This window comes from Liolophura sinensis, chromosome 7, assembly GCF_032854445.1.
Source record: "Liolophura sinensis isolate JHLJ2023 chromosome 7, CUHK_Ljap_v2, whole genome shotgun sequence".
In the NCBI taxonomy this organism is placed as follows: domain Eukaryota; kingdom Metazoa; phylum Mollusca; class Polyplacophora; order Chitonida; family Chitonidae; genus Liolophura; species Liolophura sinensis.
In genome coordinates this window covers 28204529-28229374 of record NC_088301.1, presented here as the reverse complement: position 1 = coordinate 28229374, position 24846 = coordinate 28204529, and the positions used below count along the sequence as shown (strand labels likewise).

The 24846-nt window shown below is 38.8% G+C and overlaps 1 protein-coding gene across 1 annotated transcript in view; it reads right to left on the bottom strand.

Annotated features, from left to right (window-relative positions):
- Positions 1-287: 287 nt before the first annotated feature.
- LOC135471220 (transient receptor potential cation channel subfamily A member 1-like) overlaps positions 288-24846 on the bottom strand; it is a 30164-nt gene continuing 5605 nt past the window's right edge. Inside the window, 28 exon segments of the mRNA XM_064750343.1 lie at positions 288-1748; positions 2119-2240; positions 2776-2886; positions 3136-3204; positions 5495-5689; positions 8390-8519; positions 9163-9332; positions 9828-9917; positions 10470-10632; positions 10876-10946; positions 11653-11748; positions 12066-12125; positions 12793-12877; positions 13427-13593; positions 13892-14006; positions 14649-14813; positions 15410-15573; positions 16259-16403; positions 16405-16457; positions 17015-17110; positions 17112-17189; positions 17191-17205; positions 17796-17824; positions 17827-17842; positions 18232-18329; positions 18675-18783; positions 19110-19217; positions 21217-21392. Coding sequence (XP_064606413.1) covers positions 1499-1748; positions 2119-2240; positions 2776-2886; positions 3136-3204; positions 5495-5689; positions 8390-8519; positions 9163-9332; positions 9828-9917; positions 10470-10632; positions 10876-10946; positions 11653-11748; positions 12066-12125; positions 12793-12877; positions 13427-13593; positions 13892-14006; positions 14649-14813; positions 15410-15573; positions 16259-16403; positions 16405-16457; positions 17015-17110; positions 17112-17189; positions 17191-17205; positions 17796-17824; positions 17827-17842; positions 18232-18329; positions 18675-18783; positions 19110-19217; positions 21217-21392 — 3146 coding nt within the window. The 3' untranslated portion in view covers positions 288-1498.

Sequence of the window (24846 nt, the reverse complement as noted above, 5' to 3'; positions counted from 1 at the left end):
AAAAAAACATTGTAGAAGTACTGAGTTCAGAAACACATGCCTCCTACCAGTTTGAGCCATCAGAGTAACTTTAACAGAACAAAATAATGGCCATAATTTTGTTGAATATAAAATAAATAACCTGACCCTCAAATCTAATCTGCCACTTGTATGAAGCCATTTATCACGTTTCCATTCAACACAATAAATCACTTTGAAAAATATACTGGAAAATTCTTCAAGTTCAAAACTGCCATAATTTAATCAAACTTAAACGTAGAGACTCGAAACTCAAATTTTGTCTGTAATTATCCTCAAGCCTCGGGTACTGGCAGAGGAATAATAAGACGAATGAAATCCGCAAAACAATTTCGTGCCATTTCGAATGAATTTTATACGTTCCCAACTCATATGCTACTGGCCAAGAGAAAAACATAGCCACGCACAAATCGATGTAGTAAACGTAACACAAACTTAGTTCAGCATACAAAATTGCCAAGGCAGATTTAAGTCGAATTGATACACACAGGTTCATTTTAGCTGTAACTTTTCCTAAACGAATCTGACTATCAAATCCCACGTTTCATCACAAGAGCCTTTGAATATCGCTAATATAAATACAGCCAAGAGAACTACCAATTACACCACAACCGTAACAACAACAACCACATTCACAAAACAAGAACATTTACTGATACCTATATATATTCTTACAGAATTTGTTTGACTGGCCTAGTCTTCAGTAAGGCAAAAAATAATTATTCGGTATCATTAGATAATAATTAGACGGTATCAAGGAACTCTGACGTCACATCACCTTTTTTTCTGATGTTCACCAGAAGGAAGGAATTTTGGGGAATCTGTCATCAGTAATCTTTTACTCATGGGTAAAATGAGTTATTAAAATATTTAGTGTCGTGATTAGAGTTGAAAAAACTTCATGTCACGTCAGAGTCCCTAAAGCCCACCTTAGAATTCAAATGTTTGAACGCCTTTCAGTATCTTCACAAAAACCTAAAAAAATAAATGAAAGTATATTTGTGCATAGCTTTAAGTGGTCTATTTAGTGATACCTACTTCGATTTTAGAGGTCTTTTCCTTTAAGAACAATTTATCTCAACACAAAGGGGAATCGGTAGAAACCACAGCCGGTCGCTAAATACCTTTGAAGTCTTGAACAAATCAAGTGTCTGAACCTTGGTTGGAACTTGCGAACTCTTTGGCCAACGTCCGATCTAAGTTTCAAAAGACTTTGCTTTTACACCATTCAGTATCTGCCCATGCACATTGAAGACTACCCTGCATCTTGCTGTAAAAATGGGGTTAACTTCAAATATAAAATGAAGGAAAGACTTCCAAGTTAACGAGTAGAGGTCACGATGTTACAATGACTAACAATTCATATGACTTCTCTTAATCAGGTGAGCTATGCGCCTGCTGTCACAAATCACACAAATTCGTTTTGAAGTGACCCTTTCTGGTAAGAATTGTGTCCAGTATTTAACAACCTACGTCATCCTTAAGATTTAGGGTGTTTATTCATATCTTTCTTCCATTTTGAGATGACCGCTGACTGCTTAAAGACATTGGCAGGTTTGGTCCAGGAGGGATTTTTGGCGAAACCGACGCTAGATTTGAGGCTCTCCAAACTATCTGAAGTAGAAGATCCCTCGTCGCGGAAATCGTCCTCCATATTGATGTCCATTTTCTGAACGATCATTCTGAGCAGGTCGCTCTGCTTACTCATCATACTCGACATATCCTTCATCCTGCGCAGACGACAGAAATGTATATCACGTGATTTTAGTGTGGAGGACTTAAGTTTAACGGTTTGTATAACCAATTCAAAATATCAAATTACGAAGCTCTTAATTTAACGTCATTTCAATAAAAAATGTTAAAAAGATATCAGTGTATTACGTAAACAAATTTCAGCAATATATTGACTTAACAGCCATGCTTTATAAATTATATGGAAATACTTTTTTCTCCTAGATGCCTAGATTGTGAATAGAAACAATTTGAAAAGAAAAAGTTCAAACAAAAGTCCAAATGTAAATGCAAAACCATCTCTAGACAGTTTTCAGTCAATAAATACTGATATGGTGTCACTATTTCTCGCTAAGATGTGGTTCTCACCTTTGTTTCTGTTTGTACATTTCCTCGTACAGACGAGAGTTACTGACAAACGACCCTCCCCTGCAGGAACTGTTATCGTCCATTGGATGCTCGTCAGACACGGAAGTGACCCTCAACAGTAACTGTAACAATCGAAACCCTAATCCATGTAACTTACGCTGACATCACAAGAGTTTAGCCAATTTGTCATACACTGTTATAAAAAAAAATAGCAGATATTTCTGTTCGTTCCGATATTTCTCGAAAATTAAGAAAACTGTAAAGGGAGCGTAAAGATTTCCGCAATGCATCGTTAGCTCATGGATTGCACATGTAAACAATATGATAAAATGAAGGCGAATTATTAGTCTTGTGAACCAAATACGACCTTCCTTTCTATCGAAAATGTGTTATAAAGTATTCGAAATTCTCAACGATCTGACAATACGGCATGGTAGACCGCATAATCACAACACAACACCTTGTCTGGCATTTTAAGCTAGTTGAACATCTCCCATTGTCTAGACACCACGGGTAGTTTTCGGCCACTTTTCCACATATAGCGACATGACTGTGTTGAAAATGTGAAGTCTGATTATCACAGATATGGCTTTGTACCACAGAACTATCCGACATAGTTATCTGAGAGAGGTATATAAATGTCGGCCGGATACTTACACCTATCATCATTTGCTGGCCGCAGTTGGGATGAACAGTGTACTCCACTTTGTCCACTTTCTCAAGGATTTTCTGAGGCATTTTACGTTCCAAGTCAGTGTGATGTTCCACCTGTAAAACGCAACGATGCGTTAAAAACAATCCGCTTGATACCAAACGGTGATATTTTCTACATCAGCATCCACTAAACCATGTACTAAACTGTTTTAACCCTATCCTCGTCTGAATCAAACTTTCAGATAATGAATAAGGTCAGCTTTCATGGTATGTTCTTCATGTGACTGTCGCACGCACCTTTTCCCCAATGCAGTGGAAAACAAGAAAAGCTATGTCATCAATGCAATGCAAAGCAAAGCTCACCTGCATAGCCAGTCTTTTGAGGCGAGCGTCTCTCTGCACAGCCTCGATATCACCTACAGCCAAGCCAATCTGAAGACAGACGAAAAGAGGGTTAGTGAGAGTGATTTCCCCTTATTATAATGACATATGTTACATGTGACAATGTTACACTTAAATGGTACAGTTTCTTAGATAGTCAAAATAGATAACATTTACAATAAATACTATTTTAATCCTGTCTACTGGCAACTTGTTAGGCCTTTGTTAAGCTTAAGGGTGATATAGTGTAAATGAACAGTCACGATTAATGTATTTATTTGGTTGGTGTTTTACGCGGTACTCTAGAATATTTCACTTATAGGACAACAGCCAGCATTGTGATGGGAGGAATTCGTGCAGATTCCGGGGAAACCCACGACCATCCGTAGGTTGCTGAGGGACCTTCCGACGCGCGAACGGAGAGGAAGCCTGCATGAGTACGGGGGTCTTCCCGTCAAGACACGAGCATCGTCATCAAACAGTAAATGTATGAGCATTATAAGCCTAAGTCTTGATAATTCCTCATAGAAGTTCATGAGCGCCATAGAAGCAAACGGACTTACCATTTAGCCAAAATTAGTATGGGAGGACTTACCATTTGGTCTGTGATCAATACTGGCATGAGTAGACTTGACTCAATGATGGCAAGTAGACTTACATGTATGTTCATTGGGCGGAACAGTGTAGACTTATGGGTAGATTCATGAACACTGTTAACATAACTCTAGACAAGTATATCCATACGAACCAAGCGTGGGCTTACCAGTAAATTCATAAGCACCATCTAGACTTACCAATAAATTCATAAGCATCATCTAGACTTACCAGTAAATTCATAAGCACCATCTAGGCTCACCAGTGCATTCATAAGCCATCTAGACTTACCAGTAAATTCATAAGTCATCTAGACTTACCAGTAAATTCTTAAGCACATTCTAAGCTTACCAGTAAATTCATAAGCACCATCTAGGCTTACCAGTAAATTCATAAGCACCAACTAGACTTACCAGTAAATTCATAAGTGGTAACTTCACTACACTAGACTTACCACTGCATTCATAAGTGGTAACTTCACTACACTAGACTTAACAGTAAATTCATAAGTGGTATCTTCACTACACTAGGCCTACCAGTGAATTCATAAGTGGTATCTTCACTAAACTAGACTTACCACTGAATTCATAAGTGGTAACTTCACTACACTAGACTTACCAGTGAATTCATAAGTGGTATCTTCACTACACTAGACTTACCAGTGAATTCATAAGTGGTATCTTTACTACACTAGACTTAGCAGTAAATTCACATGTGGTATCTTCACTACACTAAACTTAGCAGTAAATTCATAAGTTGTATGAACATTACTCTACACATCCCAGTAAATCCATTACAGGCATAGCCATTACTTTAGAATAACCAGTGTATTCATGAGCATTTTTAGTGACATTATTCTAGACTTACAAGTATATTCAAAACCAGAAGACCTACGGCGGCATTACTCGTGACTTACCAGGAAACTCACAAGTAGCGTAAGCAGCTAGGACGGGACTTACCAGTATATCCATGAGCACCACATTCATTATTTTTGGCTTATGAAAATAAGCAGCAAATTCATAAGCAGTATAGACTTTACTCTTGACTAACCAGTAAATTTATAAGCAGTATGGGCACTACCCTTCACTTACCAGTAAATTCATGAGCAGTATGGGCACTACCCTTCACTTACCAGTAAATTCATGAGCAATATGGGCACTACCCTTCACTTACCAGTAAATTTATGAGCAGTATGGGCACTACCCTTCACTTACCAGTAAATTCATGAGCAGTATGGGCACTACCCTTCACTTACCAGTAAATTCATGAGCAGTATGGGCACTACCCTTCACTTACCCGTAAATTCATGAGCAGTATGGGCACTACCCTTAACTTACCAGTAAATTCATGAGCAGTATGGGCACTACCCTTGACTTACCAGTAAATTCATGAGCAGTATGGGCACTACCCTTCACTTATCAGTAAATTCATGAGCAGTATGGGCACTACCCTTCACTTACCAGTAAATTCATGAGCAGTATGGGCACTACCCTTGACTTACCAGTAAATTCAAGAGCAGTATGGGCACTACCCTTAACTTACCAGTAAATTCATGAGCAGTATGGGCACTACCCTTAACTTACCAGTAAATTCATGAGCAGTATGGGCACTACCCTTGACTTACCAGTAAATTCAAGCGCAGTATGGGCACTACCCTTAACTTACCAGTAAATTCATGAGCAGTATGGGCACTACCCTTAACTTACCAGTAAATTCATGAGCAGTATGGGCACTACCCTTGACTTACCAGTAAATTCATTAGCAGTATGGGCATGAGTAAGACGAAGAGAACCAGCATGACCAGAGTTAAATTGTTGAAATAAAGGGTTGAAGGATCTTGGTCGACGTAAGGACTGTTGAAGGAATCCATGTAGTCCAGCTCTAACATCATAATGGCCGTTCTGAGCAAGGAAAGCCCAGGCGTGGAGTAGGCGCGAGAGTGCTGTAAGGATTGAATGTCATTTAATTCGATTAATTAAGAAAGAACCGTGGTTCACTGCCTAAATTTATAGATATGAGTGATGGAGCAATGTTTACCAAGGGGAGAGGACAGGCGTAACATGTATAGGACGGTAATGTTGTAATACCATAAAAGATAGCTAATGAGACAACCGAATAAAATAACAGCGGCTTTTAAGAATAATTGTGAAAGTTGGGATTTTTGTCTGGTTTTTGTGTTCTTCAAAGGCGTACAGGTTCATGTTGGACAGCTTTTGTACCCAGTATCCCGGCTGTAGTCCATGAAATGGAGATTATATCATGCTTTATGATTTATCGATATCAATAAATGATTTATCGATATCAATATATGATTTATCGATATCAATAAATGATTAATGGATAAATAGTAACATATATCAATATCAATAAATGAATTATCAATAAATGAATTGGTGATATCAACAAATGAATTAACGATATTGATAAATGAATTCGACTGGCAAGTAATTCAACAGCACTTGGACATCGTAAATGTAATCACAAATACTCCCCCTGATATTTTTGACAAGTCACATGATACAGTAAGGCTCTTTTTACATTTAGCAATAACATTTTCAAACTCGAAACTCTCATATTAGCCTCGATTCAATTTTGCCTTTAAAAGTTGGTTTCCGTTTAACGCCCACAATGGCAGTTTCGCTTATGGGAGGAGAAAGTCCACCGTGCATAAGATACTTTCTTCTGCTTCCCTCCATCAAGCAGCAGCTGGTCCGGCAAGAGCTTGATCAAACATGCCAGCTTGTTCAGTGAATGGTTATGGCTTAATAACAGCGTCGGCAATACGTCAGCCATATTGTGGCTACCGTGAATACGCGATTGAAGCTTTCAGCTCAGCTGTAACTTTATGGGACTTCAGATAACAAAATGATAACAAAAAGGTACAGCTTTACAAGGACGTTTTTTCTAGTTCTCCACAGATTTCTTTCTTTTTGCTGACAGCTAAACGTTCCCGAAATGTAAATTTATTTTAACTGTGGACGCCGACAGCCACTCACTTTATACCGACTTATTTATCTTCCGGTTTTCTGTTTTCCGTCAACGACACTTTTACGACACACTTTCATACTCCCTACAAACCACGCCATCCACTTTAATGTCACTTGTTCGCTTTGTGTGTATTACACTTGTGAAAGACGACTTGCCAAGAAAGACGAAACGTGCTTCCCAACTATGGGATCTATTTCTGACATAAGTCAAAATTTGAAATAAGCTTTTAAAGCTTATTTTTCGGCTTTAGAAATTAAAATTTTGTGCATCTTAATCAATGTTAGACAAACCTGTTCAAATTTCAACTTCCAGTACCCTAAATTAAGCTTTGTCAAGAAGTTTTAAATTTTGAATTAAGGCAGAAATGGCTTTGTGCAATAGGCCCTAGATTCATACAAGCATAATGTTAATTACTTGCCTTTATTTCTGTTTAAAATACTACAAAATTTTAGGAACCCCACTGCGGTAACTTCGAAGTATATACTGTTACGATTAGTCCATATATAATCCTAACATTGACTGCGGTGGACAAAGTTTCAATTTCCAGAAAAAAAAAAAATAAGCCTTAAAATCAAATTTTGATTTAAGTCCAAATATAATCCTAAAAAGCAGCACGTCAAGTAGTCAAACTTCAAGCACTTCCTGTGATCAAACGCCATTCAAAAGGTCTATTTCTTAGATTCTGTGACGTTCACTGAAGATTTTGATTTACTTCTGTGACGTTGGTTACGTTTATATGTGGATGTGAGGGGAATAGGGTGCCGAGGGGAAATTACCGGCCTTTGCCAAGAATCCAGGGCAAACATTCCAACCTTCCGACATTCAGACCTGCAGCTGAACCAGCCGTGGATAGTTTCGAGCATGCCATCTCAATGATAAAGGACTTACTGAATTAAACGGCAAAAATTCATAATTGTGTAAGATCATAGTCTAGAATTTTACCCTTATACGATGTAGCCTGGAATTGAGCAGCAGGACACGGACAATGTCCTGTACCAAACAAAAAATTTCGACACGGGCCAACTGTTTGGTACAAGACAAAAGTGTTAGGTATTACATTGTACCTTTTTTTTTATAACGGAACTGTATTGTAGACTTGCCTTATGTCATGCCATTATTTGCCGTTATGTCCTGCCATTACATCCTGCAGCAATCATTTCCAGGCTTCCAGGTGTGTGTGGGGGGGGGGGGGGGAATGACCTTTGTCTGATGCGTGATATTGTGGTCAATTAGTTTTCACTCTGAACTGAAGCCTACAACACTCAAGAATCTGACAGAGTATCTTTGATAAACTTCCTGGAAAGTTCCACAAAATGTCCAACAGTATCTAGTTATCCTCTAATGTCCGACATAGACAGACACATAACTTCAAGGTTTTGATGCTTGGTAGAACTTTCTTTCTTCAACTTTAGTATTAGTCAACGGAAATTCCTGACAGTGCATGCCCGTCTATCCGCCTGTATCCGTTCGTTCGTTTGTCTGTCCGTAAATTTTTACCACTATAATTTCAAGGCTATCTGACGAAGCCTATATTTAAATATTTTATAGCACGAACACAAACACAGGCAGGTAGAACTTGCAGGTTACCTTCAGAAGTGTCAATATAAACGTATTGGAATGCACACTGTGAGGCGGTAGACCGCACTTCACAAACCTCGTTTCCCATGAGCATGAAGAAGGAAAGTCCAAAGGCTACGATTAGTATAGAGAAGACACATAACACCTGTAGCAGAGTCTTCATTATCTCTAGGAACATCACCACGTAAATGCCGAAGAAGTCAAATCTGTAAGGAAATGAAGCCATTGATTGATCGGACGTGATTTGATTTACTTGAATTCTGTTTATCATCATCATTCTTTTAATCAAATACTCAGGACTTTTTCACTCATGCAATTGCAGTTTTATGAGTCTAGGTAAGCGGAGTGCCCGTAGTAAACCACATATTTTGAGCAAGTTACGGACGAACTTTCACACATATGACGTATAGATATTCTCCCCATATAAGTTTGGAAGACTGGCGCTTTTCAGCGAACGGTATTTTGTTGCAAGAGCCACACGTGGAATATCGACCGCTACTGTCACTGTGGGCAAGGAAATCCATAAATTCCCCGTCCAAGGACAGGATCGAACCCACACCATGCAAAATGATTTTGCAGTTTCTCTAGGTACTTAATCAAATTGTTGGGGAAATGTGTTTTTTTTTTTTCGGTAATGATTATTTCGAAGAATTGAAGTGACAGAAAATAGCAGCATTACAAAGAAATTATTAATCATAATTTGGTTCAATTGAATTTGGTTCTTGTTTTTCTGAAACACGGTAATAGCGGTAACATACACTAGAGTCCTCGATCGCTCCGCTGAATATATACAGCTGCGGAGCATGCATTCATCGTTTCAGCTTTTCACTAAAGCCGTCTCATACTCACCTTTGCAGGTATAGCAATAAGTTAAACCAGGCTAGGAAAATGGCAATGGAGCCGGCTTCCCATTGCGCATGCGTGGAACACCCGGTGAGGAATGGGGCAGTGAACACCGTGGTCGTTACATACAAGCCCCACTCCATCAAGTTACTCTGGTCCAGAAAGTAACGCTTTTTCTGCAAAGACAAGTGTTTTGTTACCCTTAAACATCTCCATCTTTAAAATGAGTAATTTTTTTACATAGGTATGTATATGTTACCTTGGTTGGCGGACACACACTTGAGTAGATTGCACGACACTACAGGACATTCATGGCCTTTTTCATACCAGCTCACTGCTTTATGTTATAGACAAAAGTGAAAACGCGCGTGCAGTTTCAACTTGTGGTAAACGTCTGTTGTGATCGTTTGGCGCCTTTTTAATCATCCCAGGCTTTTCTTCGATAAATACATTAATTACAATAATATACATCATCTCTACTCCAATGTTCGGTTACTTTTTGTGTTGGCAAACTAAACAACATTTAGGATTGAGGATTAAATGTTAAATATCTTAATGGTTGGACAAGACGCTACAAATTATAACTATGCACTAAAAATAATCCGTTTAGAGGGCTACATTTCCTAAGCTGATGGAGTTGCTTTCCTATATATAGGATAAGAATGGCATACCTGGTGTATCATTTGGGCGATTTCTTTAATCATGTTGATGATTGAGAAGATGACAATAATGTACAGAGATACAATGGAGGCAGCTGTGATCTGCCAATAAAAAACAAGAATTTGTTTTATTTAGTGCATTCTTTTGGCGTAATTTCGAAAGTAATGATAGGTAGACAGTACAATGGCGAGATGACATTTCCTGGTAATTATCAATCACTGTGGAGAGATACATTGGCAGCTCGAATGGCACAGCTCACACAACAGCTCTAAAAATTTCTTCAAATTTGATAATAAAATAAACGAATACAACCAGAAGTTCAGAGAATGTAAATACCACACTAAATATGCAAAATTTATGTATGCACGAGGCTATTTTACGAACTTGATATGACGTGACAGGCGAGCAGAAAATGAACTTACAGACAAAATTTTCCAAAATATTCCACAATTACAGAGGTACATAAAGTTTAGCAAAGTCAGAGGAATGCAGGGGTTATTGCAAGGAAACCAAACGTGAAAAACGGACAGACACGCAGGTAGACAAACAGACAGACGAACAGTTCCAAATTAATATCTCTCGTTTATCGCGAATGCTTATTATATAAAAAAAAATTAACTTCTGGAGTAAGAGATAAAAGTGAGCGTTCTTACGGGCTGTGTGTACATCCGGTTGGGCTCTGTCAAGTTTGATCTATTTCCGGCGAATGATAGGTCAGTCCTGGGAGTGTGGACTGTCACGAACCTCGTCAAAAGGCCCAGAAAAATCAAGTATATGGCCAGGTTGAAAAAATGAAACCACATACCGTAGGCATTCCTGAATCAAAAAGACAATTAACAATTCAACATCTATTATATTTATTTATTTATTTATTATATCTCGCCAGAGCCACGAGTAGGGGTAAAAGAGTGAAGAAAGGTCTGTAACTTTATATTGGATTTCTAAGTCTGACACCACTGTTCTTCACGGCTATGACCGGCTATCGGTATATGATTATTATTATTAATACTTAGGCAACGTCACACCTAAGCCCCACACCACAATAATACCATAGCTTACCATTTCATCTTCAGAAAATTAACACAGACTGGATGAGCGAGACAGTCCACGCGGCCAAACTTCACCATAGCCTGAAAGAAAAACAAACAAAATGACACGTAAGACCTATTGCAAATGAATAGTAATACAGATCTTCAGTCCTCCAACAGTTTTAACGTTGCTTTCACCCATTCAAAAAGGTAGGTTGCAAGGCCGTCCTATTTATTTATTTATTTATTAAATTACTTATTTTTTTGATTGTTGTTAACTGTTATACTAAAGGATTTTCTACTTATATAAGACGGTGGTCAGTTTTATTTGTGAAAAAGTGCTTGGTATAAACCCCTTAGCACTGGCAAGTTACTGACGATCTTTGCCTTATGTGAAGTACAAATATCCACACAAGATTGACGGAAGACAAAGTGGTCCTCAACGAAAGTTAGAGTAAGGGCAAACTGTGAGACAAAGTCGTCGACCGCTTACAGTCAACACGGCTTCAAAAACAGTGAGAGAAGGATTCCCTAACCATGGCCAAGTATCTCCTTGCGACCAGAACCGCCTTAAGCCACGTTCCCATGGAACGATCTGTCGTATCGACTCGTTGAATTCGACTAGTCGAATGAAAATAGGATAAAAGCTCACTGATGCAATTAATAGAATTTGACAAATCGATCCACGTGAGATCAACGTGTTCTTTGTCAATGTCATGAAGTGAACGCGACTGCGGTCCGGCTCACAGAGAAGATAAAACACAACTGTGGCGGGACACATTGATATCTGAGAATGAAGAGAACTCACATTGACTGACGACATAGGCGATACGTCGTTTCCCAGCTTCTTTTGTTCTCTGATATAAGCTATTGGGCACTGGAGATACTTGAAGTTGTAGGTTACCTGAAACAACATAAAACACTGACACAAACCTCTTCATAATGATTTTCAACTATGAGCGCGTAATTAACGATATTTATATTTATAATTTCTTGACTTTCGAGCATTGAACATTTTCCATAAATGAACCTTATATTTAGGGCTCTTAACATTCTAACATAAAAAAATTAATCATTTATTTATAGAACTTGATTAATTTGATTAATTACACCACCATACCACACAGGGCCTCATTTGAATCCAATTTCAAATTAAAATTAATATGTCCGTTATATCAGCCATTTTCCCTTTACAAAACGTATCTGATCTCATATCCTTACCGAGAAGTTTTTGTGATTTCTGTCATGTTCAGAAAAAGTTTGGCATCTATCGAGGACAACCTGGAATATAAAAGACCAAAGCTTCAAGCATCTCTGTTCTATCATTTTTCTGTATACATTTGTAAAGTGGATTGACTGTAAATCACGGAAATATAATATCTCCCGAAAATAAACTGACTTCGAACACCAGTCTGATATTGTTACAATATATATGCATTGTTTTTTTTTTAATTCTATATCCATAATTATTTCGGAAGAGGGATGGAAACAAGCATCCGTTTTGTTCTGACGTGCTTGATAGCTCTATAAATTAACTTTTAATCTGACAGTGAAATTCTTAGGGATCCATGAGGTACATGTCATGTTAGAGAATGGCGTTGCGTCATTCGTATGGCTAAAAGGCAAAATAAGGTTCAGTACACGCCAGCGGGACCAGCTGCTTTCCCAGGTTGTAGAAATAAATCGAGTTTGATTGGTTAAAATCTCAATGTGCTTGGTTTTGCTTACTTTCAACTGCGATAGCTGTGTTATGATACATCACAAAAATAAAAAGGTATGTTGTTTAAATTTCACGTGGATTAATTTATTGATTCATATATATGTTGAATCTAGTTGTTGTCTTTTCTTTTAGCTCATTTATGACACTGAAAACATGAATTTGACAACACGAAAAAATGAACAATGAGGAACAATGAACAATGACCATTACAATGGTCGCTTGTCTTACAAGGGCTATTTCCGGTAGCTGCTGAATGAGGCCGATGATTGGGCATCTGTAAGTGGTGGAACACAACTCCATAATTTCCCGCCACCTAAAACACACACGCAGAATGATCAGTGCTTAAAACTGAAGAAGATGAATTCTCTTTGTCTGTTTGATGTAACTGATATATTTCTGAGAAACTTTAGATCCTTTCTGACGCGATTGCTCTGGCTTGATGGGGTGCAGCGAGAGAAAGACCTGAAAACACCAAGTGGCCTAGTATGACTAATATGGATAAAGTCAGAAAATATGAAAAGGGGACACGACTCTGTCCGGTCCTGTGTCCGGAGCAACCACCCCGTTATCACATGTAGGTATTAACCAAAAACCCGCTTATTCCCAGCTTAATGGTTAAATTATGATAAACCAGTTTATTCATTTATTTATACTTGGTTATTGCTTAACGTTGTGATTAAAGACAAATCGCCTATCTCGGGCTTGCCAATTGCGTCCGGGGAAACCACCGCACACCACTAACAAATTTTCTGACATAAGACCGCTGCCGAAACTGAATACAAACACACAATCTGATTTGCCCAGGGCGTATGGGCTGAATCAAGACAGTCTACACAACTGGTTCCTGAAGTATTCATTTTACCTGTCATGAGTCACAACCGCCATGGCAGCATCACTGTTCCGACTGTTGAGGATGTGATCAAAGAATGTCACTTTTTCGTGGTTCCGTTCCAGTTTCGCCCCCAGCGTCAACAGCAGAGTTATCGCCGCTGTTTGATTTTCTTTTGCCGCTAGGTGGAGCGAGGTATCCTAGATGACCACACAGTACAGAGCTGGATATAAACTTTTCAGGAAATGCACCCAACTTAAAATGATTTCTTTTCTTTATTTAAAATCGTACAACTCATTTTCACATGAATTAAAATAAAAATAGACACGAGTGACTCATCCTGTGATAATTTAAATATAGTAAATGGTGACATTCCGAATATAGTTACAGGTCTGAGAAATAACAAAGAATGTAACGATATGCGCAGTTTTGTCCAAGTTGTCAAAATACACCAGAAATTGTTATGAAGCACATTATCTATGCTAACCAGCTACTTACGCCTTCTCTGTTCTTGGAGTCTAGAAGATTAGAGTGAACGCTGAGCAGTAGGCGCATTGTCTGGGTGTAACCATTGGTAGCAGCCAGATGTAAGGGACAATTGCCGTTAAAATCTCTGAAAGAGAACAGTTCTCAAATAACAGTGGTGTTACGTAATACTCATATACTAAAGGTAGATCGTTGGTCAGCTATATTTTATTTATTTGACTGATGTTTCACGCCCTACTCAGGAATATTTCACTTACACGACGGCGGCTAGCATTACGGTGAGAGAAAACCGGACAGAACCATGGGGAAACCCACAACCCCCTTCTGCTATATTAACCTGGCTTCTGTTGAGTATTCTGTTAATCTAGCATAATGTTCTCATGAACACCATAAAAGAACAATCTCTGCTGCCATCTATAGTACCACACAGAGCACAGAAACCGCGAAAGGAAAAGCTGTTTTATTTTTAATCATGGGACACTGATGTTTTCTTGCATACCTCTGTGCCAACCCTAAAACGTTAATTCCAATGTTTAAGCCAGATTAATCTTGCGTACAGTTTATGAACAAGGCACTAAACGCCCGGTAACGCGGAGCAATCCAGGTTGTACTGGACTACTCAACCACTTTGGACTTTCAATCATTGTAACTGACTGTTTTTCATTTGACAGTGCGGGCTGCACTAATGCACAACTTGACAGCAGATTTTCTATGGAATTTTGCTTCTCTAATTATTATTTTTTTTTTCTTTTTTTTTTTTTTTGCTTACTTGTGGACAGCAGCGCCCCGCTGCATCAAAAGGGAAACGACTTTGATGTGCCCATGTTGTGAGGCTATGTGGAGGGCAGATCGACCGTCGCTGTCTAACTCATTAATGATATTGGCGCCTTGTTCGCTATCCAGGAGACGCCTACACGTGTTGTATCGCCCGTATCTAAGTATAAATAAAACATGAGACTGGTAATTAACAAATCCAAATCCTGCGTGGAAAAAAAATTGCCTCTTTCAAATCTCTTCCATGGAGTTATTAAAAAAAGTAAATATTTAAATGTGATATATCAAAGTTACATCACACGAGAACAAAATTCTGCTAACATAAACAATGGCGTGTTTTTCAAAGTATTCATTCCCTTGCTTATTTAGACAATTTTGTTTCACAAGACATAAATTTCAGGCCCATATTCATCTTTTATCATCGTAGCCACCCAGAATAAAAACCATTTTCCCACTAGCAGCTTTTGACTTATTTGTGTATACCAAACGTTTCAATTGCTATCGCTCTCTTATATAACATGCCGGATTCAATTTCACAATTCTTTTTTTAAATATAGTTTTAAAAGCGTCAAAGAATATATATTTTTTAATGAAACAGGTACATAATATAGAATGCTTTATGAGTTACAATTCCAATGTGAGTCAACATCAACCATGCAATTAGAAATCAAACTATGGCCAGAAAGGGCATTAAAATAATTGCCCCTCTCAATAAAGACCACATCATCCCATTTCAGTTGTTATCAGTTAGATTACCTGGCTGCAAAATGAAATGGCGATTGTTTCTGGTTGTTTTTCGGGTTCAGCATGGCACCAAGACCGATGAGATCATCAATAGCGGAAAGATAACCTTCCTTAGACGCGTAATGGAGCGGTGTACAGCCCAAATCGTCCTTCTCGTTCAACAGGTTCTTCACATTCTGAAAAAAAAGGTGAAAGGAACAAGAAAGATTTTGTGTACTTTTGGTTTCAGGTTTAGCCTCTTGAATTCTGTTCCATTTGAGTGTCTTGCTGTAGTAAAATAGAACTCCACGCTACGAGAGTGGTGCTGCCTTACTGAAGCACCGAGTCTAATATTTATTTATTTATTTATTCATTGGTGTTATTCATTACGCAGTATTCAAGAATATTTTACTTATACGACGCCAACCAGCATTATGGTGGAAGGTAACCAGGCAGGGCCCGGGGTCACCCACGACCATCCGCAGGTTTGACAGCAACAGTCACGGTATGCACTTTGTCCCAAATTATGAACTTCAAACAAATAGTTACAGACACCATTATACAATTTCTGACAAGACAAAAAAATTCAAGCAAGAAAGTTCTCTAAGTATAGAAATTTGCGTCAGTTAGTTGTAAAGCAATAAACCAAAATTACACCTGTTTGTTATTCAATTTAGCAGCAAATATCAAAACTATAATATATGCTTTTCAAGTAACAAACAGAATATAGGTGCCCGGTGATAGTCAAAGTTCCTAGGGGGATAATATAGCACTGCATGAGTGAAAACTTTTTGGCATGTTGAAGAGTTATTATTTATGTATTTATTGCCCGAACAAGTATCATAAAACAAGGACCCTCCGAAAACTCTAACTTAGGCTTACCTTAACGACTTCACATCCCAGATGATGAAGTCTGGCGCCACTTTTGATGGCGAGGTGGAGGAAGTTCCTATTCTGCTGGTCCTTCAGGTTGATGAGAGCGCCAGCCTTCAGGAGATAGCTGACCGTATTCCAGGCGCCTTTAGCCCGCTACCATCAGTGGTGTCCGGCTTTGATTGTCAGCCACATTGATGTCCGCGCCCTGTTTAAGCCAAGAATGCAAATGAGCACATGTCAGTGCTGGTAAAAATCAATAAAGACAATGTCATTAAATTCATGCTTGAGTGAAAACGGTTTGCTTAGAGGCAAGATATCCCACAATATGGTAAACAAGTAGCACCGTGTATTAGGTAAGTACCACAGCGTCTTCACTGCTTCATCCAAAACAGCGGTATTTTGCACAGTAATAAGAAGTATCCTATCACACAATCATTGGTTATGTAGACCGAACATTTGATAGGCCTACCACAAATATATTTATTCCGACTATTCATAACAATCGGTTTAACATTTACTTATTTTGTCTTGTATGCTGTAAGCAAAATGCAAAGATCAATATACAAAATTGTATTTTTATGCAGACAAGAATGAAACTTTATGAAAGAAACACCTCATTTCATATGCAACTAAGACATATCCAAGTTATGCGTATGGTATTTTGTTTTTCACCGTCACTTGTACCCCCTTCCTCACGTCTACTGAAATTAGCCTATGAATTTTCATTCTTCACTTTTGCTAGGAGTTTACAATGTTGCTTACATTCTGGAGAAGGCAGCGTACGACGGGCTCGTGATTAAAGATGGCGGCTCTGTGTAATGGCGTCATCCCTAGGCTGTCTTTGATGTTCACCGCCTTGCGCATGCCGCTGGCGTCCCATCTCAAACATCAGCTCAATCATTTCGAGGGCCCCCTGAGACGCAGCGTAGTGTATCGGTTGTAGACTTGTCCGCCTGTTTAAAGCAGATGGGAAGCCAAATGAAAGCTTATCTTTTTGGATACGATATTTAACAACATTTATGTCACTCATGTCCAACTGTCTATTTCATTTGTACTCTACGCAAAAAGCCTAACCAAGATTTCTTACCATCGCACATATCCAAGTACTTTTCAATCTTTTCAATACAATCGTGACACTTCCAGAGGCGCTTATAAATGTCTCTTTCCTGAAATTTGCAGCATTTTGATGCTGGACGATGAGGTTTTAAGTCACGTTATGCTTTACATACAACAAGCTAACAAAGACATATATCCAAACGTCTGTACTTTACATATAACAAGCTAACAAAGACATACATTTAAACGTTTGTGCTTTAAATATACCAAGCTAACAAAACCATACATTTAAACGTTTGTGCTTTACATATAACAAGCTAACAAAGACATACATCCAAACGTTTGTGCTTTCAAGTATGTTAGCATTCCAATATACAGGGTATTACTTGTTAATAATAATGGAAGGGCCAAAATGGAAGGTTCAGTACAACGCAACCAATGCTACATGTAATTACTAAAAGCAACGACAATATGACCGACAACTTACTTGTTGAGCATCAACGGACGCTCCTGCGCCAGACAGACACGAACAGCCTAGGAGAAATACAAAGGGGACTTTATTCGATAACACATGTGCATGTATAACACTATTTGTTTGCTCTTATTTGCCTGTTGGAAAAAAGATAAAGCGTAATTACTTTTTGAGCTTAACTGATTTCCTTATTTGATATACATTTAATTGAAAATATACCACATATTGATTTCATTACAATCAAATGAAACATGAAAAGTCAACGTTTTTGAGGTTTATGCCAATGGTGTTTTCGATCTCATTTTTGACATCTACCCTATGTATCCCGCTTTCACAAAGTAATTGGTGTACTTTGCCTACAAAGTCAAATAGGTTCAGTTATGTAGGTTATTTTAACAATTGTTTTTATTTAGATTTAAAACTTCTTAGACTTTTTTATAGATTGGTATACCTTCAGATCACCACTGTTAACCGCAGCATGCAGAGGATTGTTGCTTTCTTTGTCCGAGAAACTCAGCATTTGTGTTCTTGTGTATCCCATCGCCTCTCCTGCCATAAGGGATAAAAGTAGCATCTTCACAAAAAGCCAGATATATTCAGATGATTTATTCTCCTTAAGACACTGACAGGGAATTTGCAGATTTCTTCCCCTCACATTGCTTGTGGGACGTTGTTTGTGCAATCTAATGTTCGCTGATGGCCACTTCGGGATGTATATCAGTACGTCACAAGTGGGAAGCAACTCTTTCGGTGAGGTCGGGCACTCCAGGTCCATCCACCGATAAAAATAATCGCCACCGTGTTAGTAAAATATTCTTGGGTATGGCACTAACCAACATTCAAATAAACATTTTCCAAAGGCTACGTTTTGGGCCAAAATTCAATCATTCTTACCATTCTCAAGCAGAACGTCCATGGTTTTTGCAGAGGCGTGGTAAGCAGCTACATGGATAGGGTAGAAGCCATTGTTACACTTGGTGCAAGGTTTGGCGCCATTGGCGAGCTGGAGCACAAAATATAAACATATAAACAATCTGAAGCAGAAATTGTTTTCGTCAAGTATTTATCCGAGTTGCCAAATTGTGGTGCCCACTATAATTTTTTATTTGACTGATATTAACGCCGTGTTTTACTGCTGTATCGCTACTCAGGTTGATGAGTATCGGCTCCCGAAAACAGACTCAGGGACACAAACACCGTTGCTCAGGGAGTCAGTTATTTGCTGATTTCGCTAGCCTTGGCGTGAAGTTTGGCTTGCTAATAAATAGGCAGAGATTGTTCTCAATAAAGGTGGGTTTGCAGTGATTATTATGTAAACATGGTTCTCACCAGGAGCCTCGCACACTCCGGTTCATCTTTGTTGGCAGCGTAGTGTAGCGGGGTTGAACCATTTTCACCTCTGTCTTCTGGGTTGACTTCCTTGTGTTTCAACAAAGCCTGTAGAATTAAAGAGAACAATAAAGATGAGGTGGCGTAAGCTCCATTTGAAAGACCACCTGAGACCGTCTTCCAAACAGTTTGAGACAAAACACATTAAAAGGTTGTGTAGATCCCACACGACTGTGATATTTTCTGAAATGCATAGTGTTGTACTGTCGTTGTTGATCAATTTTTATGAATTCAGGCTTGATTAGATAATGTTGTTTCATACATTACTTTTTACACAACAGTACCTTTCGTGTGCATTTTGTACACTCGCAATGTCCTGTAATATTGATATGATAGTTTCACAGTTATGTATATTTCTGTTTCGTATAAATATCTTGTTGATAGTTTATCCTTTCTAGAACAGTGATGTCTAATAATTTTCAGTTAATATCACTGCATTTTTAACCTATTTCTGCTTAAGCTTCTGCTGAAGGGGGTGGGGGGAGTATTTTGCTACTGTTTAAACATTTACATGAACAAGTAGAACAGGACAGAGCCGTGATTGAGGTCAGTTGACAAGAAATCGTATTTCACCGGTTACGTGTGACCATTTGCCAGCTATCGGAGTCGTCGCTAACAACTAAGACCGTTTATCACTGATGGAGTGTACATGCAACACTGACTTTGACCTTAGCTCAAATCACACACTTCTTGAGTTCCAGGTAACTGTAGCCAGCATTCTGGTGGGAGGGAACGGCACAGACCGGGGAAACCCAAGGCCATCCGCAGGTTGCTGCAAACCTTTCCACGTATGACCGGAGAGGAAACCAGCATAAATTGGACTTCATCACACCTCAATTTTTCCCCCCAAAAAATTTGAAAACTACTTTTGAACTAAATCCACAGCCAAGCCAGACGAAACAAACAAAAACAGACGTGATTTCATCATTGAAAACTGTTGATTGCCTCTCCCCGTTTCCTTACTTCATATAATTTCATAGTTTTTAGTGGTTTGCGCTGGCAGATTGAACTTCCGAAAGTCGATATCGTATGTTTGTGATGGCTAACCAAATTTATCTCTGACCATTAAAGATTGTAATGTGTACATATTTTATGACGCAAAATATAATACTTGGCGTTTCCTGATAAAACAAGACTACCAGTTTGTACAGGATTTTATAAACCGACCAGCACGCTCGATCAGAGATTGCCTTTGGCGTAATGCACGGCCAGGTTAACTGCCATTAAACGTCACCTTTTGTTATCTCAGCCACATCTTAATGGGTACTTCGCTGTTTCATCAATCTCCATTCGGGGCACACTCAGGTACCAGCCAGATCGATAGCGGAGCTAAAACTTCCACACACAGGTGCCGCCATTGGTAGTCTATGCGATGCATTAAGTGATGTCCTAAAATCTATAATTTTAATTTCAATCCCAAAAATTTGCATGCTTTTAATGTTCGATAGATTTTTTGATTTCATTTAATTTGAGTTTTTAATGTCATACTGTAGTACTGAGTGCAAGAGTGTGAGGGTGTGAGAACCATTTGAATACGTTACTGTGCACAGATATGCCATATCGGTAGATAGCACGAAAGTTATTTTTAGACCGCTTTTTTATGACCAACGCTCCACAGTGATGGCGGCGGAGTCTACAAATTTCCTGTCCAGTGGTTTTGAACCAGCATAATATTACAGAAAACTTTTAAAATTAAATTGTGTTTCTCAGCGATTTGATAGGCAAGCACCGTTGATCAAAGAATGCGGCTCGCTCATCCGATTGACTGAAGCCTATCCATAGAATTGGAAATAATATTGTAAAACTCTTATTTCAAATAAATAAAATCAAGATATGTCAATCGAAATTCCATTTGAATTTAGAATTAGAATTCTGAGATTGGGACACAATAGGAAAGAAAAGGTGTTATTGTAAGTAGAATTAAAAAATATTTTTCAAAAATTGTTATATATTCGCCTGAAATGAAGTAGTACATGACAAAGTCTTTCAGATATCACCTTCGCTAAATGGCGTCTGTTCATATCCAAGTCGATTCTAGATTGCTCACCTCCACAACATCCACGTAACCCAAGTCTATGGCCAGTATCAGCGGTGTTAAGTATTTGTCATTGCGAGCAGCGGTTTCGGCTCCGTTCGTCACCAGGTAGTCAATGCTGGCCATCTGCTTGTTCTCTACTGCCGTGTGCAAGGGCGTGTTTCCCCTGCAGTCTTGTATGTTAATGTCTTCAAGAGAAAAAGGCCGTGTGGCATTACTCGATTCTGTTTTTGCGAAGAATGAATTATTTTTAGATGGAAAGAAAGACAAGAGGTGACTTGTATGTCACCTGAAAATATCTTGAAACTTAACTAATTTAAATATACTGAAACCTTAGTGTCAGACGCGACACATGGTTGTCATTCGTCTACAGGGAATAAGGTGGTCAATTCCGCAAATTTTGAGTCAGTATAACAAACCGGTGTTATGGTTTTACTTACCGTTATATACAACAAATGTTGTACGCTTCATTAATACATATAACGCCTGACCTGCGTCCGTTAATTTGTGTCCATTCTTCGCAAAAAAATCCAATTTCCAACAATGCTTTTATATCCCACCTGAGGCCTTTATTATCTCTGATGATATGCCTGATGTGAAATAGGCGCGCTCTCGGGAAGTGTTAACATCTTTAATTCCCCTGAGTCTCAAATCATTATGTGAAGGATATTCAGAACTATTATATTCCGATGTCCCGTTTCACGACTGTCAGGCAAACGGCGAGACTACGGATATTCCGAGTGCACTGGTAAACCGGAAACTACGTATCTCTGTATAGCCGTTGTATGGCCTCTGCGAGAACGTTGTTCACGCCATAACATTCAGTAGTAATTGGTGTCAGTGGAATGAAAACTGAACGTTGTTCACGCCATACATTCAGTAGTAATTGGTTTCAGTGGAATGAAACTGAACGCTGTTCACGCCATACATTCAGTAGTAATTGGTGTCAGTGGAATGAAAACTGAACGTTGTTCACGCCATACATTCAGTAGTAATTGGTGTCAGTGGAATGAAAACTGAACGTTGTTCAAGCCATAAATTCAGTAGTAATTGGTGTCAGTGGAATGAAACTGAACGTTGTTCACGCCATACATTCAGTAGTAATTGGTGTCAGTGGAATGAAATTGAACGTTGTTCAAGCCATACATTCAGTAGTAATTGGTGTCAGTGGAATGAAAACTGAACGTTGTTCACGCCATACATTCAGTAGTAATTGGTTTCAGTGGAATGAAACTGAACGCTGTTCACGCCATACATTCAGTAGTAATTGGTGTCAGTGGAATGAAAACTGAACGTTGTTCACGCCATACATTCAGTAGTAATTGGTGTCAGTGGAATGAAAACTGAACGTTGTTCAAGCCATAAATTTAGTAGTAATTGGTGTCAGTGGAATGAAACTGAACGTTGTTCACGCCATACATTCAGTAGTAATTGGTGTCAGTGGAATGAAAACTGAACGTTGTTCACGCCATACATTCAGTAGTAATTGGTGTCACTGGAATGAAAACTGAACGTTGTTCACGCCATACATTCAGTAGTAATTGGTGTCAGTGGAATGAAAACTGAACGTTGTTCACGCCATACATTCAGTAGTAATTGGTGTCAATAGAATGAAACTGAACGTTGTTCACGCCATACATTCAGTAGTAATTGGTGTCAGTGGAATGAAAACTGAACGTTGTTCACGCCATACATTCAGTAGTAATTGGTTTCAGTGGAATGAAACTGAACGCTGTTCACGCCATACATTCAGTAGTAATTGGTGTCACTGGAATGAAAACTGAACGTTGTTCACGCCATACATTCAGTAGTAATTGGTGTCAGTGGAATGAAAACTGAACGTTGTTCACGCCATAAATTCAGTAGTAATTGGTGTCAGTGGAATGAAACTGAACGTTGTTCACGCCATACATTCAGTAGTAATTGGTGTCAGTGGAATGAAAACTGAACGTTGTTCACGCCATAAATTCAGTAGTAATTGGTATCAGTGGAATGAAACTGAACGTTGTTCACGCCATACATTCAGTAGTAATTGGTGTCAGTGGAATGAAAACTGAACGTTGTTCACGCCATACATTCAGTAGTAATTGGTGTCAGTGGAATGAAAACTGAACGTTGTTCACGCCATACATTCAGTAGTAATTGGTGTCAGTGGAATGAAATTGAACGTTGTTCACGCCATACATTCAGTAGTAATTGGTGTCACTGGAATGAAAACTGAACGTTGTTCACGCCATACATTCAGTAGTAATTGGTGTCAGTGGAATGAAACTGAACGTTGTTCACGGCATACATTCAGTAGTAATTGGTGTCAATAGAATGAAACTGAACGTTGTTCACGCCATACATTCAGTAGTAATTGGTGTCAGTGGAATGAAACTGAACGTTGTTCACGCCATACATTCAGTAGTAATTGGTGTCAATGGAATGAAACTTTAGCAGAAATCAGACATCCTGTAAGGATTAGCCACCGTCAAACATAGAGAGCAAAGCCAATAAGCCTGAAGTGCCGGCGCCCATTGTCATCTGACTGGTAACGCTGGTTGTTTCTCAGCGAATTAACGTCAAGCCTGCGCCTTTATTTATACATCTTTCATTGGTAGTTGTGTTTTGAATGAAAATGAGTACATTGTATCTGTTATTTAATGGTACAACAATGCAGTATAGAAGTTATCGATTCTCATAGTTTCCATTGCTGAACGTTACCGATGTATGAACATTTGAGATTTAGAAAATAAGAATAACAAAATTACATAATTGTGTATGGAAACAGAAATGACATTGATCATCTTGTCTGGGTTTATAGTATTGGAGAAAATGGCTCTTATTTTCCTCCTCTGTGACGTGTCGTTCTATTGCTCCGACAGGTGACCATTTATCTATGTTTACAAAGTTACTCCCTTGTGTGACGTTCGTTCTGAGGTGGGATCCATCCGTATTTGCGCCGAAACTGAAATATTTTCACTGCAGAGTACATTAGTTTCACCGCGGAGTACATTATTTTCACCGTGGAGTACATTATTTTCACCTCGGAGTATATTATATTCACTGTGGAGTAGATTATTTCCACCGTCTTTTAAAGTATTTCCATTGCCGTATAAATTATTGACATAATGCAAATTCACGTGATGTTGTTCAATATCGCCATTTTCAAGAAACGTTATACATAGGGCCTAAATTCATTATACTTTTCTTATTCCATTGGTATATTCTGCCCGGGGCATAAGGTCGTCATGACGTCCATCCGGCCGACCGTCAATCCGTATGCACGACGTGATCGCAAAAAAAGACAACATGTTTTTCATTTGCAGGTTGATAGTGAGGTGCGGGCCTACGTGCTCGAGGTGGTTAAAGTACAAGCGCGGTGAAAAGACCCAGAAGAATGTCACCTATGAATATTTCACTTATACGACGGCGGCCAGCATTATGGTGTGTAGAAACCGGGCAAAGACAGGGGGAAACCTACGACCATCCGCAGGTTGCTGGCAGACGGCATGGCACTAATAAGCCACCAAACTAAACCTACGCTGTCCTCTCGCGATTATCCCTATCCCTAGATAAATGTATACAAAAGCAAAAAGAGTTCGGATGTCCTCAATATACGCTCCAACCAATATATTTCGGTTCCTATTTATATAGTAG